Source organism: Athene noctua, chromosome 4 (genome assembly GCF_965140245.1).
Source record: "Athene noctua chromosome 4, bAthNoc1.hap1.1, whole genome shotgun sequence".
In the NCBI taxonomy this organism is placed as follows: Eukaryota; Metazoa; Chordata; class Aves; order Strigiformes; family Strigidae; genus Athene; species Athene noctua.
Window position 1 is genome coordinate 29650055 of NC_134040.1, and position 17235 is coordinate 29667289.

The following is a 17235-nucleotide window of genomic DNA, read 5'->3' on the forward strand; positions in this document are numbered from 1 at the left end:
ACACTAACATGTCATCCAAAATAAAGACAAATATATCAATATTGATAAATTACCTTTATGCAGTTTCTTCTTCCTGGGACTGTCTCAAAGTTCTTTGAAACAAGTTGAGTATGCAAAGAACTGTAAATCATCGGTGAAGTATACACACATGAAGTATACTCACTCTCTTCTCTAATTATATTATAGATTACACATTCTTTAATCTGTCTACTGACTTGGATTGTTAGCTACAAGGTTTTTTGTGACTTACTTTTTCTCCCCCCCCCCCCCAAGAAAAATAGTTTCATGGTGTTTTTGCAGTTTAGTGCAGATTGAAAAACATGAAACATGACTTATATAAAGATTTTTCAACCAAGAAACAAGTGTATAGAATAATTTTGGTTGGAAAAGTCCCTTAAGATTTTAGAGTCCAGCTGTAAACCTAGCACTGCCAAGTCCCATACACTACCACTAAATCATGTCCCTAAGCACCACACCTACACATCTTTTAAATACCTCCAACGCTTGACAACACTGTTGGTGAAGAAATTTTTCCTAATATCCAATCAAAACCTCCCCCGGCACAATTTGAGGCTGTTTCCTCTTGTCCTATCACTTGTCACTTGGGAGAAGAGACCAACACCCACCTCACTACAACCTCCTTTTAGGTAACTGTATAAAGCCATGAGTCTCCCCTGAGCCTCCTTTTCTCCAGGCTAAACAACCCCAGTTCCCTCAGCCACTCCTCATAAGACTTGTGCTTTAGACCCTTCACCAACTTTGTTGCCCTTTGGACACACTCCAGCACCTCAATGTCTGTCTTGTAGTGAGGGGCCCAAAACTGAACACCGTATTTGAGGTGCGGCCTCACCAGTGGTGTGTACAGAGGCAGAGGGGATGATCCTTTCTGTAGTCCTGCTGGCCACACTATTTCTGATACAAGCCAGGATGCTCTTGGCCTTCTTGGACACCTGAGCACACTGCTGGATCTTATTCAGCAAGCCGTCAACCAATCTGGATCTCATACTGAATATTTTATTAAGTAATTAGAAAGACTTTGATGTCCATAGTCTGCTAAATGAGTTGGCCAGTACAGAGGCAGATCTGCAGAAGTGTTAACCGCACTGTTTCTCAGTATTCTTGTTCTAGGTGCACACCACAGGGAAGCCCTGACCAGCTGTGTCAGGGGAAGTGTTGGTCTTTGGCAGCTCTCTCTCTCACACCCTCTCTGCTGCTTCCGCTGGCCCTTGCGGATGTTACCACCTCCCTTCTGCTCTGCAGGTCTGCCAGCTGAGTCTCTTGCAAGATTGACATTTCATGTGGTTTAGTCAAATTGCAGGAAGCTGGAAAAATTGACACATTTTGACAGAAAAGGGTGTGAACACTCGCAGTTGATGATCTGAGGGGCACAGAAGAAAAATAGTTGGGAGCAGACTGCAGACATGTATCTGTCCATATAGATACTTCTATCCTATGTCGTACAAGAAGATTGAAGTTTGCTCCCAAATTTTCAGATTGTGCTTTAAGATTTTAATTTAACTGTTTTAAATACTATTTAAATACTGCTCTTTTGTAGCAGTAACCTATGCTTTGGAAACACAAAGGTAGAAAAGTCAAGCTCTTTTTTTAATGCAGCCTGCACATGACTCAGACCACCTTCCATAGAAGTTCTTATAATGTAGACATTGTAAAGATAAAGTGGATAGGTAACTAAACAACAAAAGTGAATGCAATGCTCTTTTTCTCCCAACATTCAGAGAGCTGGTTATGTTAAACAGTAAATACGGGGGGGGGGGAAGGGGAAGAGGCTAAGGTATTGAAACTGTTCTCTTGATTTAACCCCAGGACTGCAAAGTCAAAGATGCCCAAGGCAGGGAAAATAGTTATTCTACTGGCACTGCCACCATATTTCACCAGTCTGCACCAGAAATAAAACTTTCAAAAACAAAGTGATTAATTCAGGTGCTGTGCTCCAAAGCATAGTTATAACTTGACTAGTCTCGAGCCAGCATGTCCCTGTGCTGCTCTGTGGAGTTGTCTTACATTGCAGCTCAGTTTGGCTCCAGTTTGGGAAGTTCTTGTGCGTGCTAAAGGTCCTCAAACTACCCCAGGAAGTTTGCTGGGCGATGCTAGGTTAGCATGTAATGGTTTATTAAGCCATGCATTTTGTGTTTCACTTACCCATGTTAAAAACAAGGGCTTAGACTTCTACCTTGAAACTATTGATTGGGTAATAACAATAATTATTTCTTGTGACACCCTGGAGCCTGTTCAACCACGGGGAGTCATCTCTGGGCAAGTATGACCAGACGCTGCCCTAGTGCTCTGCAGCTGGGATAGTCTGGCCAGGGCATTCCCGCCTGCCCGCAAAGGCAGTGGCCAAACCTAGTGCTGGCCGCCCATCGAACACTTCATGCTGTTGCACATGAGAACTGCTCACCTCTTCTCCCAGGTGTGAAAGGGAGGCAAATGAAATCTATAGAAACTTCCAGTAGACAGAAATACCGCCTAGGTACTGCACCGGAGAGTTCCTTCCCTTGGATTCAGTGTTCAGGTGGGGTGGCTGAAAAGCCCACAAAGGTGGGCACTGGCACTTATAACGATTTATACGAAATGAAACCCGTCGGGGGTCACTCCTGGCGTTCCCCCTCAGGACGCGCCCACGGGCGCGGCGGGGATGGCACCGCCACCTCCGGCTGCGGCGGCCGGGCCGGGCCGGGCCGGGGGCCGCGGGGCGGGCGAGCGGGGCGCGCCCAGGTGCGCCGGGACGTGCCTGGCCGGGCGGAGCCGCCGCCGCCGCCGCCCGCCACGCTGCGGAGCCCGCGGAGGGGGCGGCCCGCAGCCATGGGGCACCGGGAGGCGCTGCCCGGCCGCCCGTCCTGCCGCACGGGTCAGTGTCGGGGCCAGGGCCGGGGCCTGCGGGGGGGGACGGGGCTCTGGGCGCGGGGGGGGCGCGGCGCTGGGCGGGGAGGGCGCGCCGGGGAAGCGGCGCTGCGCGGGGGTGCGCGGCAGTGGGCGGAGGTGGGGGCGCGCCGCGGTGACCCCCCGGGCTGCCCCCGCGCCCGCACCGCCGGAGCGGCTCGTGACGCCTGCGTGCCCAAGACTGTGCCCAGGCTGTGCCCCTCCTCATGCTGTTGTTTTCCGAGGAGTGGGGCGCTGCCGGCTCCGGGGGGGCTCCTGCGCCTCTCCTCCCGCGCGGCTGGCTCGTTGTCTAACGCCTCGTTTCAGCATGTTTTATGAATGGGGGTGTACCGGGGCACAAACCCTCGCTGCCTCTCGGTACACCCGCTTTCGGCCCCAGTTGCCAGGCCTTGGCAAAAGTGGGCTTGGTATCTCCCGGGGTGGTGGAAAAGGGCATTTCATGTTCCTGCCAGGCGTGAGCTGATTCGTGCATGAAATAAAAATGGTCAAATTATGTGTCTAATCAAAGCAAACACTTTTCCAGATGAGTTAGGACCAGTATCTTCAGGATAAAAGCTAAACTGGCTGTTCACTTATGAACTGCGGGGTTTTGCAGGACTTAAAACAACAGCCAGTTAAACTTGCTACAAGGAGCATGTAGTACCAGGCTGTCTGATTTACCCAACTCAGAGAATATTTAGGTGTCCGAAAAAACATTTTCGGATTTAGTTGAATCGTAAAAACACTTTAGAAGTTAGGATGGTGGCCACCTGAACTCAGACTGGTTTCTTCTTGCTGTCAGCCTTGAGTCAGAGCTCAGAGAGTTTTATTTCTGCAACAAAAGGTTCTGCTGACAGGTTCGTGTTTGTTGACATTTGGAAGTGGGAGGTGAAACTAGCTTAGCTACAGAAACTGGTTGTTGAGCAAACCAGTTGGCCTCAGAGATTTGTCTCCTTCCTCAGTCCTTCCAAGTAATCTTCAGAATAGTCAAGTGGGCAATAGAGTATTAGTAATTTCTGGATCAGCCTTCTCTTCCCAGCTCTCAGGTGGTTCTTCGGTCAGTAGAGTGACATACCACTTTACATGCAAGTGGAACAAATGACGTGTTTTTTTGAAACTGGCAAAAGCCACTCGGAACAAAAAACAGAGATCACAACCATTCAGAATTACTCTTCTCAGCTGGCAGACAAGACAGGTGAAAAATCCAACGTCTCTTTGTAAATGTGAGCAAAGATTGTATTTCAGAAAGGAGAGAAACATACTGTAGGTGTCACTGAGTGACTTACTACAGATGGCATGATTAAATTTTCATTATTCAATGTTGTAAAGTCTGCTGGGGAATGGAAAACTTAAGAATCAGTAGAAAAAGTAGTAATAGTGTCATATGGAAGGGAATTAGCCAGCCATTCATCCCCAGTTAAAAACACCATTCACAAAAAGGGGGAGAAGAGTGCTATTTTCTTCACTGTAGAAACCCAGCATGCTGATAGAAAGCTGCCTTTACCACTGCGGGTAGCTAAAAGTCCACCCTTACCAGGAGTTTTTATCTTCATGCATTCTTTTAATTAAAGGCAAGAAATGTTGTTGCTTCTCACATAAAGCCTGTAGTAACTGGGTGGCGGTGGTACAACCATCACCGATCTGGTTTAGCATCATTATAAGGTATTGAGAGCTAAGGGATTTCATTCACTAGCAACCCCTTCTCTTTTTTGCCTTGGCCTGATATGTGTTAACTAAGAGAAACATTTGCGCTTGAAGGACTTCTCTGTAACTTTCTTTTGTAATTTAATAATTATATCAAAATTTAAGTCTATGTAAAATATTCTTCTAAGACTATGCCAATAATTTAGAATTTTAAAATACTTTCAGATACAGATACAAATTCCATTTATTTTACATTATCCAGTTGGAACTTCTAGTAATGATAAGATGGCAGAATACTATCTATCCAACATACTATGCAAAAGTAATTTTATGTAGATGTAAATTCTTTGAGATTTTAATCTTCAGCTGTGGGATATGGACATACCCATCTTGTGGGATAATTTTTATGAAGTCTGGCTTAGCAATACAAAACAATTCTTGTTACATAGAAACTCTCCTGGTAAACAAGGAAATGTCATTGCACAGCCTGAAAATCCAATAAAACTTCCTGTAGTATGTTTGTTGTACAGTATGGCCCAGGAAAACTGGGAGGAGATACTTATTCTAGGTCCTTACTTGTAAAGGGTGGTATCTCCCAGTGTTAGTATCAGTATTGTCAGCTGCAAATTAATTTCATTTTTAATACTTCTGATATTTTAGATATTCCTTCCTAAACAATATTAGATGAATTATCCAAGGCTGCTTGTTGTTGATTGTGCGGTGAAATACTTTTGACAGTTGTTACTATTTCCAGAGTTTAGGTATGAACTGACACAGAGGCACATCCTTTTCTGCCAAGTTTCCAAGTGTTTGTTTCAGTTGGAAAAGAGTGTATTGCAGATGGTCACTCAGCAGGATGAATCCTTCATGTGTCATTTTAATTACAGGGGAAACACGGAAAGCAAAATTATTTGTTGTATCCAGTGCGTTATATGAATCACAATGGACTGAGCTTTTGTACCCCTGCATGAGCTGTTTTATATTTTAGCATGTTTTCACAGTAAAACCTTTCGTTAAAACCTCTTCTAGCCTAGTTTCTTTGATCCATGCTGTTTGTGTGATGCAGTCTACCATGAGAAGCTGTGAAACTTCTGCCTAGACTGCAGTCAATCCTGTTGCAGCATTGCTGCCTGGCCCCTGCTTCCCCATGCAAAGTAACGACTGCTTTTGTTCCTGGAAATGCAATACCTCTTCTTCCTTTAAAAACACGTCTAGGCTGATGGCAAATGATATCATTCCCACAGTCTGTCATCGTAGTGATGTTGATAAGACTTGGCTGGCAGAGAGTGTGAAGCTTCAGTCTTAGCTCAGGATCACCCAGCTCGGCAGCTGTGTTGCAGGGATAGCCAGGGGGACGGTCCCTTCCAGGCTGCGCTCTTCCTCCAGCTAGGGCTTGTTGAAGTTAGATGATAATTGCTGTGAGGTGTAATGAGGCCTCCACCTCAAAATTTTACTAGTGGTTAAAGATCTGTCTCACACTGCAGTCTCTGAACAGTTTTAATAAAAACATATTGTTGCCCGTATGCAGCAAGAGTTTGCTCCCTATATAGATTTTTTTTTTCCTTCTATTTTTTAATTTGTTTTTTTCCAAATCTCAGTGTCAAATGTAAAAGCAGAAGCCTGAAATAGTGGCAGACTTACTCTAGTCGGCAAGTTCTGAAATCATGGATTTTGCTATAGGTTGGGTGGTCCCAGCACAGCACAAAAGAATCCTTTCTGCTTGGGGTTTCAGGTTAGCTTTTACGATTTCAAGTTGAATTTTACATCAAAGGTAATATTTTATTGTTGCATTCCTTGGTATTGCCTTAATCATTTGACTGAGTCAATGTAATGCAAAATATATATAAGGCATTCACCTGTGAATTACAGGGGTGGGTCATGGCCTGGGGCAGCATTGTGTATGTTATGTGGATTTTGTGAGTTATTTGTATGGTCAGAAGTGATAAGTGCTCTGGGAAGACATGGAAAGCAGTGAGCAGGGTGAGGACGGGGTTCTTCAGATCTGTGCCTGGTTTGTGCATCACTTACCCTCCTTTTTCTCCTCCCAGGGGCTGTGCTCTCTTTTCTTTGCCATGACTCCTGCCAAGCATGGTGCCAGATCATCAACGTGTCTGAATCACGCTCTTCTCTCCTTGCCTCTATGGACAGGACTCTCAATGAAACAAACCAAAGCATCTCAACACCTGCTGGAAGCAAATACCAGCTTTATGGTGGCTTGGCTTTGGCAATAGGTTCCAGTATCTTTATTGGTTCTAGTTTCATACTGAAGAAGAAAGGACTTCTGAAACTGACAGACAAAGGAGTCCCCCGAGCTGGTAAGTGATGGTGCCTGCCTTGTTCCTGCTGGGGACAGAAATGGCTCTTACAATGTGGCAAAATCAAGGTTTGAGTCACAGATCACACATTTAAAACTGTCATAGTTGAAAACTGTCATAATTTAACCATGATCAGAAGTCCCGTCTTGGCTAGGAAGGGAAAATACAGTATTATTTCTCTGTGTGTGATTACAGGGACTGGGTTTTCAGAATTCCTAGGGCTATGGGGGCAGAGGTGGGTATTAAATCTAGTAAGTTGGTGGTATTTCCTCCCTGACGGCAGTTAGATACCAAATAAAATTCTCCATCTTACCCTTTAAAATGCCTTTTTCTCTTTTTTCCATCTTTTTTTCCCCTCATCTAAGACGGAAAGTGTTAAGATGATAACTAAGTTGTTTTTTTAAAAAAAAAAAAGGTAGTGCAATGAGCTGTAGAAAGGGTACTTATTATGCAAGTTTGTACGGTTAGTACAACTATTCTTTCATCAAAGTCAACAGATGAATAGCTAGAAAAAGACCCATTGGACTAATCTCATCATTCCTTTGCATGGATTTAAATATATAACATTAGCAGGTTTTCTTTGTTTGTTGTGTTTATTGCAATATACTGTTCCAGAGAATTTGGTTATTTGAAATGAATGTGTTACTGAATGTTCAATATACTTATATTTTATGGCAAAAAAAATCATGCATGCAGTGGCCTTTTTATTTCTAATTTCTTTCAATTTAAATTATAAGCAGAGTCAAAATGCATCTGACTGTGGATGAATATATTGGATCTGACCTGGGAAAGCACTTTGAAGCATTTCTTAAGTTTATCAACAATCTTCATGGACATTTTACTTTTGCTTGGAACTTTCCCTTTAGTCAAATACCATTTTTCAGAAGTCCAATCCACAAAGCAGTAGAGTGATTAATAAAAATGTCAGTCAAAATCAAACAAAATATTCTTCTCATCACATCCAGATAACATGTTCTTTCAGTACTTTATATGACTAGAGGCAAATGTGAAGCTGTAGTTTAGTTTGTTATAATAATGTGGTCTCTTTCTTCTAAGGTGAGATTATTTTTCCACTTTCAGGACAGGGTGGATATTCTTATCTGAAGGAATGGCTTTGGTGGGCTGGATTGCTTTTAAGTAAGTCACTTCTTTCCTTTCAGCCTATGTATAAATGCTACATAAAGCAGATTTTTGAAAAATAGATTTATTCCTTGATTTTTCACTCCCTTCACTTAAAAGTCTTTGCAATCACCTTTGTGACAGGAGCCATTCTGATATCCCATCTCTCAAGTATTCTGTTTGCTCTTTACAGAACAGCCTTTCTTTAATATCCAGTCAAAAGTGATGGGATTGAATCAGTCCAACTTCTAGGAGTACTTAAGGGAAAAATATTTAACTTCCTTCAGCCTTTATTATGTCCAGAGGAGGTTAGATAATTTTGGAAAGAAAGTTTGCATATATAGTGTAGCGAAAAGATTCTGGTTTATATTTGCTATCATACAAGGTATTGATATTCCTTTTATTCCTCTCCCCCACCTCAACCTGAAAGAAATGTTCTTTCTTCTGCAGTGGGATTAGGAGAAGCTGCAAATTTTGCTGCCTACGCCTTTGCACCTGCCACTTTAGTTACCCCCTTGGGTGCACTGAGTGTTCTCATAAGGTTAGTACAAACTGGGAACAAACCTTGATGTATTAAACATTCACTGTGTGAGGGGAAAGTACTGTCTTTGCCTGAAAGCAGAGAATTTTAGTAAGAAAACTGGAAAGCAATATATGGAAAAAATGGGTTTTGTTCCTCAGCAGAAAGATCTTATTTAGAACTGAATTTGCTGAGTAGAGGGAGTAAGAAGTCTTGTTCCAAAGACTAATATATGCTTTCCCAACAGCCTTCCACCTATATTATAAAGTATTTTTTATCAGCATATACCAGGTATACTGCTGATGGACAGTGGTGAAAGGCTGTAAATTATCTCTTCCTAGAGAACTGAAGCTTTCTTAAAAAGCCTTATCCTGTTCTTCAGTTGTGAAAAAACTTCAAAAGAAAATACAGTATTCCCCCATTAAAATGTTTACAAAATAATTTCTTTTTCATAGGAGCATAATTTCATATTAAGACAAACTTAGTAATCATTTCGGGCTTGTTTGGTATTTTCCAAGTCCTGAAACAAGGCAAAGAAAATGTTAGCTTTTTTTAAATCCACAGTTAAAATTTGTGGTTCTTTTGAACTATGAATGCCCTTCAAACGCTCATTTCCAATGTATGAAGAAACAAATAATTTCTAAGTTCTTAAGCACATACATTAATATGGCTACCACAGAAACAGAAGAGACATGGATTATGCTTACAACAAACGTTCTGGGAAATAAATTATTAACAAAATGGAATGACTAAATTTTAAATGTAAAACTATTATTTTTAAGACCTGAGTATATTATATGAAACACTGTGTTTAAAAACAAACCTGGGCCATGCATTTTATTTTTTTTTAGGATGCTTGCAGTAATCTAACTGCTAGAAATGCAGCTGTTCTGTCATAGCAAAATCTGTGACCTACAGATATGCTGGGATCAGCGTGCAGGTAGATGCAGACTAACTGGCTGCCTGGCTGCTGCTTCACAAAACAGCCTGAGTTTTAACATTCTCTCCTTTGATGTGGATAGCAATCTTTTCAATTTTCATGAAACAGAGAGGTCATGAGAACTTAATGTCAGGGAGCTTGTTACCCTTGTGTGGAAAAATGGCTGTAATGTGATCAGTGGGTTGAAAAACTATTTTTGAACGTGTCGTCCACACACTATTAAGCCTGTGTCTGTGCCCTAAGGTTGTGCTCTAGCTGGCTGGTCATGTGCTTTGTGCTGTGGCCTCATTTGGGCCATGTTACTTACTATTCTTAGGTTAAATCTTGAACCCCTTGGAGAGCCTGGGGTCAGTCCTCTTAAAAGGGGAGACATGCCTTCTCTGTGCTTTTGGGGGAGTCCTGGCAAGCCAGGCAGAAGCTGTGCCTGGGTGGGAGAGCCCAGGGAGGGATGAGGAACAGTTTCCAAAACTTATGTGCATTGGTTCTAATGATAAATGAAGTGATTTAAACCATTTTTGGAAGAACAGTCGATCTACGGGTGTGTGAGAGTGCGTACCCCTGACCCAGGCAATCAGTAATGAGAAGTTCCTTGAGCAATTCAGACCCTTTACAACCTGTAGGGGAGGAATCAGGTTGCTAACCCACCCTAAAACCTGACCTGACCTGCTTGGTCCTGACCAACCTACTTGCAAAACTCCTTAAAATTTGATTGTTTCAGGCTGGTTTCCCATACATCAAAATTCAAAAGAGTTTTTTAATTACTATCATGTTACACAGATATTGAATGTCTCACATGGCTAGTGGAGCTGAACCTTTTATTTCTATTTTGCCAAACAGTGCTATACTGTCATCCTATTTTTTAAATGAGAAACTGAATATTCATGGAAAGCTGGGCTGTGTACTGAGCGTTTTGGGGTCAACAGTCATGGTTATTCATGCCCCTGAGGAGGAGGAGGTCACCTCGCTAGATGAGATGGAAAGAAAGCTGCAAGATCCAGGTCTGTATGCAATTGCAATGAACTTGTGCTACAGTTCAGAGAGAAGTGTTCAGGACACTGAATGACTTTTAGCATGTACTCAGGATGTAGTCTGGTATTTTCTCTCATGCACATTACTCTTCTTCCCTTTCCTCTTTCTTACAGTGTTCGTTACATTTGCTGTTCTCCTAACAGTTGTTGCCCTCGTGCTGATTTTTATTGTGGCTCCAAGGAGAGGTCAGACAAATATACTGATATACATTTTAATTTGCTCACTCATTGGTGCATTCTCTGTCTCATCTGTGAAAGGCTTGGGCATTGCCATTAAACAAATGCTGGAGCAGAAGCCAGTTTATCGACATCCATTGGTTTACATTTTGGTCGGCATCTTAGTGCTTTCAGTCAGCACTCAGATCAACTATCTCAACAAAGCATTGGATGTGTTCAATACATCTCTAGTGACACCTATTTATTATGTGTGTTTTACCACAACGGTTGTGACATGCTCCATCATCCTGTTCAAGGAGTGGAGTAGTATGGACCCGGGTGATATCATTGGAACTCTGAGCGGATTCTGCAGTATCATCATTGGCATTTTTCTATTGCATGCTTTCAAAAATACTACTATCACCTGGAGTCAGTTGATGTCCAATGTTGCCAAAGAACCATCATTACACTGTGAATATGAAACTTGTCACACTTCACTAGAGAGCATGGAAGACCCAGCTTTGGCATATGAGGAGGACAATGTTTTATTCAGTCAATGAAACTTTCAAGTCACATTTGTCATTGAAGTATCATGAATTGCAGATTCAGTCCATCTGTGTCTGCCAGAATGCTCTTCTTTTCTGCAATCCTCAGGAAAACTATGTAAGGCCTGTTGAACATGGGCCACTCCTCTGTGTGCAGCTGTTGGTAGTAAGGAATGGAAATGTTCAGTAATTAACATGACAGACAGAAACGTGATGGTGATTGTATGTTAGGCGGTGGAAAATCTCACCCTTTTTTTATGCAGCATCTCCTATTGGAGAACTTTAGCAAAAAAGAATGGCCTTTGTAAAAAATGTTTACAAAGAGCAAATTTCCCATCATGATAAAAGATAATCCTTGCTGAAATGATAAGCACTCTGTTTTTATCTTAGTGACAGCTTTAATATTTCTGGTTTTCTTTATATTTTTATAATTTTTTTGTCAAGCAAACTTGAAAATACTCTACATGAAGGATATTCATTGGAGAGACTGTATGAAGCAAACAGTGTTTAATCCTTTTAGCTTTTAATATTAAATTTTGTGCAAGATTTTTTGACTTTTGATCACCTACCAATGAACCTTGAATAGACATCACCAAAATAATTTATGAAATATGGTTCTTGGTAACCAGTCTCTTTCAGAATCCATTTTTAACATCAAAGTCTTAGCTCTTCTAGCCGAAGAATCCTGAATGGATTGTGAATCACTGAACGTGCATGTACCTTTTTAATTCAAAACTATGACCAAATTACATTTTAAGAAAAAGCAAGTTCATTAGAGGCCTGAAAACAGTTGCTGTTGTCTTAAAAAATGACATAAGATGAAAGAATATTCAAGGGCAGATGAAAAACGGAATGTGCAATTAAGAATTTCCACTCTGTTTTATACTACTTTGAGGCTTAAGGAGGGACTTCACTTATTTCTATACTTCTTCCTAATATTGCCATCTATTCATCAAAATCCATTTAAGCTTTTCAAATTCTTTTCATTATCCAGAAAGTTATCATTGTTTCTTAATAGCAAAACAGCCCTGTTATTTTACATTCCATTATAAAAGCAAAATCCATTTCCAGTCCATGCACTATTTCCAGAAATACTAGGTAAATATATGGCTGTAAACAAAGCTTGAGAAACATCAAAACATCTTTTGTTTTAGTTTGGCCTTTTCATATTTTCTAAAAATGACTATTCACCTCTATCAGATGTTTTAGCTATTAATCTACCATAAGCCTTGAAGATTAGTATCTGTTCCACAGTATGCTCCTCAGTTGTGGTCACTGATCTTTATCTGACAAAAACAGCTTGCACAGTCCATGGTTTACTCATTACAATCCCCATTACTGCCACTTCATGAGCAAGAAAGTAGCTTCAGCAATCAGATGTGTGGGTCATGATGAGCTCATCAGAAAGGTAGTATTTCCAATTCTTGGGTTTTTAAGTGTGAGTTCAGAACCTTTGCAAGAGGATGCTAGCATTTCAGCAATTAAAAGCTGATTTTAATCAGCTTGGATATATATGCCAGGCAGAACCTCCTCATGAAACAGGCTGTGTATTCTTTAACGTTCAAAGAGTGTACTGAAAGTGGATGCTTCAGATGGATAGCAAATTGTTTTGTGAAAGAAAGCTCATAATTTGTCTGTAAGAACAAAATGGTTGCTGCTGATACTTTGATCTTTCATACATGTTTCTGTTGTGCAGTTTCAGTACTTCCTTTATGAAAGACATTAATGAAACATCTCGCTGATTATTTTTAATGATGCTTTAGAAGCTATCAAAAACTAGAAAATAACATGGGATACTAGATTATAGTTTCTAAATTTTAGGCACCTTTTTTTTCACTTGTCTAGGTTTGTAGTTGACATACCTACAGGAAGAGGTAGAAATTGTATCAGTCAGCTGTACTTTGTTTCTAAACTCTCATTTTTACAGTGAAAAGCAGATCTGAAAAATGTGATACCGAAGGTTCTTCTGCTTACAGTACTTTTTAAAATATTGCAGATCATCTTGCCGATGTAACTAGAAGCCCAGAAGATGCCATTAGGCAGTTGGTATTCAGGTTGTCACCTGTGATTACCTAATTTGAGAACACATTCAATAGTGCAGGAGGTGGCAGCAATGTTATCCCAGCAAAAGAGACATTTTCACAAAAAATGTACTTGCCTTGAAAATATAATGACCATGTGTACAGCTTTGGAATATTTTTCAGCTTCCCCAGTGATGATACTTGCATTAGTTCTTTGCTGTTAAAATTCATGTGTTAAAAAAGCGTCAGAGAGGAAAATATATAAACCAGCTTTCATTAATTCTTATTAATGAATATTTTGTCTTGGAGAAATACTTCTTAGTGAATACTTTGGCTTCATCAGCCAGATTCAAGCCACAAAATCTTTATAGTTAAAAACAGGTAATACAAATAATAAAAAGACTGAAGGTGCAGTTTTATTTACAGTTTGCCTTTTACCAAAAGCTTGTATCGCTTTTCACTGTGAATTACTCATACAGTTTAAAGAATAACTGAAGAAAATATGGATTGACTCTAAAAGGAGAAAAAAAAATCCTTTCTCATGGCCTCTCTATTTGCTTATACAGTCATCACTGTGGTGTGACCAAATGGATTCTTTGGACAGAAAAGCAACCAGTCCAATTCTTGAATGGATGTGTGTGGGCAGTTTTTAAAGACACATAGTAATACTTTATTTGAGAAGGGTCTCGACTCCTTTTATGGAAAGCCTGGACTCTTTTTATACTAACTCTTGGCAGTGAATTAACTTGTACCAAGAAAAAATTCTGTATATTCTACTGGACCTGCATATCTGATTTTATACAGAGATAACATCTACTAGGAAATTAATGTTATTTTCTTACCATGTCAGAAAACCAAGTTAATGCTTATTTTCATCATGTACAGGAAGTCTATCACGTTAAGTAGTAAATTATTGATTAACATTTTGTATAAGAAACATTTTCTATAAGAGATGTTATTTTTGAAAGTGTATTTAGTTATTATTTTGGAATATTAATTTTTAGTGAAATTATGCTAATATTTCTCTTGTAATAAATGATTTGTGGATTATGTACTAAATTATCTGTGTTTTTTAAACGAGATAAAAAGGAGTGTAATTTGTCTTTCTGGTAAGCATTTAAACACTATCTAGCTGATAAATTCCAATAGAATAATCTTGGTTTTAGCGGCTGGTCCTATGCACATGTAAGTGGATTTTAGATGAAGAAGGTCTGGCTGATGTCCTTGTAGTTCATGTGCATCTGACCTGATCATGGCCCTCTATTTGTAGCTTTGACTTCTACTAGTTTTTCTGATAGGAAAGAAATTTTTCTACTCCCCTAGAAAAGCCACGTGTGAAACTACTATATATTCACCTTGAGCTTAAAAGTCTATGATGTTATGATGGAACTGGTGGAAAAAGCAGGGGGAGATAAGGAGGTTTTAGCTTCTCTTACAGAATAACCCAGTTTGTCCAGATGTGTTATTTTTACTCTGGTGTGCTGTAGAAAGCATTGGCAAGAAACATTTAATGATTATGATTAATAGTCAAAAGACATGGATGATTATTATTATTATTATTATTATACTATTACTAATAATAATACATTATTATTACATGGACAAAAATAATGGGCAAGTGAAAATGCCTTCCCTTCTAAATTAGGAAAGAAAACCCAAAGCTGATGTGTTAGGGATCTCTCTCTCATGGCTAGTCTTAGTGGAGAGTATTTCAGTGAGTTACCAGGTTTTTCAGGCAGTGAAATGAAGGATATTATCTAAAGTAATTTGAAGTATTTTGGAAAGTAGGGCGAATAGTTAAGATCTAGAACAAAGACAACCTCAGAGGCAATACATTACTAACCAAATTATGGCTTCTAAATGCTGATACAAAACAATTCTTGGCAGCTTCTCATTACTAGCATACCTCAGGACAAATTAATGGGCAATTAAATTCATTACATAGATGCATGTACTAAATGTAGGTAGGTCAAGACAACTTGGATAGGTGAAATAATCTGCAGGGAGTTTGGAAGGAAGTACATAGGTTATTAGTTTCTATAGAAACCTGTTCTATAATACTGTCTTCCTTTATCTGCCTTGCTAAGCAGTCATGTTATAAAAGTCACTTGCTAAAACAGTCATGCTATAAAAAATTTTCATCCCAAAGACTACCGATTCATAACTTCAACCTCTTTACTCATTATGGTTTTGTCCTGGAGCTGTATGGGGAACTACATACTTTTAGCAAACGCCATTCTCTTGCTGTTCAAATTCCAGCAAAACAAAACTGGCAAGTGTGCTTGTTAGAAAATACTCTTTTAGCAGAGCAGGTTTCTTCTTTCTGGCAGTTTTCAAATGGAGCAGAGGTTCAAAACAGGATGGTGAGGCTGAGCAGGAGCCAGGCTGATGGGACATGGGTGGAAGTGGTGTTAGTGATGTATGTTACTGTGTCTGCAGGGCCCCCGTGTTTGTGAAACCTTACAGAGGCAGGGTGAAGAAAGTTGGTCTGAAAACAAAATGACACTAGAGATAAATGTCATCTGAGCTGTACACACAAATAATTGATATGCATTTCTCATCAGAAGTACTTTTGATGAAGGAAGTAATTTCCCTTTCCCATTCCAGTTTGTCAGCAATGCAGCTGTTTTATAGAAAAGAGATATATCCTAAGCAGCTGGCACAGAGAAGCTGGGAATTCTGCCTTTTTTAACTCCCATCCATAATACTGACTTGCTGCAACTTTTCTGATGTTTGAACAGGAAACGGCAGCTTAATTTTTACAAATGTTGAGCAATCATAAAGCCTTGGACCAGACATTCCCTATGTGGAACATGAGCTCTTCCAGCTCTGTCTTTCATCACAAAGGTTTTACAAAAAACAACTATCAGACATCTGTTTGCCCACATGTTCCTTTATGGTCAGTAAGATGGGTGGCATTCACTGTTCACCCATATAATTACTTTCATTTTTGCCAGTTTGAGTATGGTTACAGTTTGAGCTAAGCTCAGAGGCACCATGAGGTCTAAGGTGGCCTACTTAGTCTTTATGGGTGTAGCTGTTCCAGTAAGTAAGTACACTGTAGATACTTGACCTTTGTCCTGTAGTCCTTCCTTGTTGCTGATTAAGCACTGGTTTCACTGACTCTGAAGCATGTTCTAGTGCTTTTTCATTTATTTACTCTCAGCCTGGTGATAGCAGGTAGTTAAATTTATCTGTGTCAGAGTGTTAGTAACAGCCTACTCATAATTCCCCCAAAGCAAACTACAGAAATACTATATTGAGAAGCTGAAGCCTGGTAGGCAAGCATTAGTGGTTCTGTGAATTAGACATGTTTCAAGAATGGATGCTTATTCACCATGGAACAACTCAGTGAAATGGGTGTGATCAGGGTGCTTTGAGTACATAAACTTAATGGAGCTGCTTTTTACTGCACAATACCATCCTGCATTACATATTAACTTGCAGTAATAAATGTGGCATAACCAGTTTTACAAGAGCCATTAGAAAAGATGCCCTGTATATTATTAAAAGTCTCCATTTACTTTTATATTGCAAAGACAGTTTGAATTTTGCTTTTGTAGCGCATCATCTGCTGAAAAGCCTGGTACTACTGTGGCCTGGGCATAAACTGTGGTGAGCTCAATGTGTGTACTGTGCTGTATAGATCTGTATTTAGTCATAGGTCGGAGAAGGAATTGAACGCTCATAAAGAAGTAAATTATAAAAGTAAACAGTGACATCAGTTGGTGGCAATTCTCCTAGCAGATTATATGAAATTATAAGGATATCATGCTTCATCTGAAGCACAAATGCCTTAGAAGTGTATTTGAAGGTACTCCCAAATGTTCAAACAATAGGACTAACAACTTCATCTCCCAAGGGATGATAACTATCAAAATACTATTGCAGTAAATATGAATGATTAATGCCAGGAGTTAATGTGACTCAGAGATGCTATCATCTTCTGGAAATTCAGAATTTGGGGTGTTTGATATATTTTATTTTATTGTTACAGTTATTTAATTTGGAACTGAAAATTAAACTGTGGAGAACGCAATCATTCTTTAACTAGTGTGTTTTACATA

At 39.9% G+C, this 17235-nt stretch overlaps 1 protein-coding gene across 1 annotated transcript; it reads left to right on the forward strand.

The window, feature by feature from the left end:
* The first annotated feature begins 2592 nt into the window (after nt 1-2592).
* Nucleotides 2593-11162, forward strand: NIPAL1 (NIPA like domain containing 1). The gene is given in 8 exon segments (XM_074903823.1): nt 2593-2617; nt 2620-2678; nt 2680-2869; nt 6573-6839; nt 7920-7976; nt 8409-8499; nt 10256-10416; nt 10561-11162. Coding segments are annotated over 8 exon segments (1452 nt in total).
* The last annotated feature ends 6073 nt before the right edge of the window (nt 11163-17235 follow it).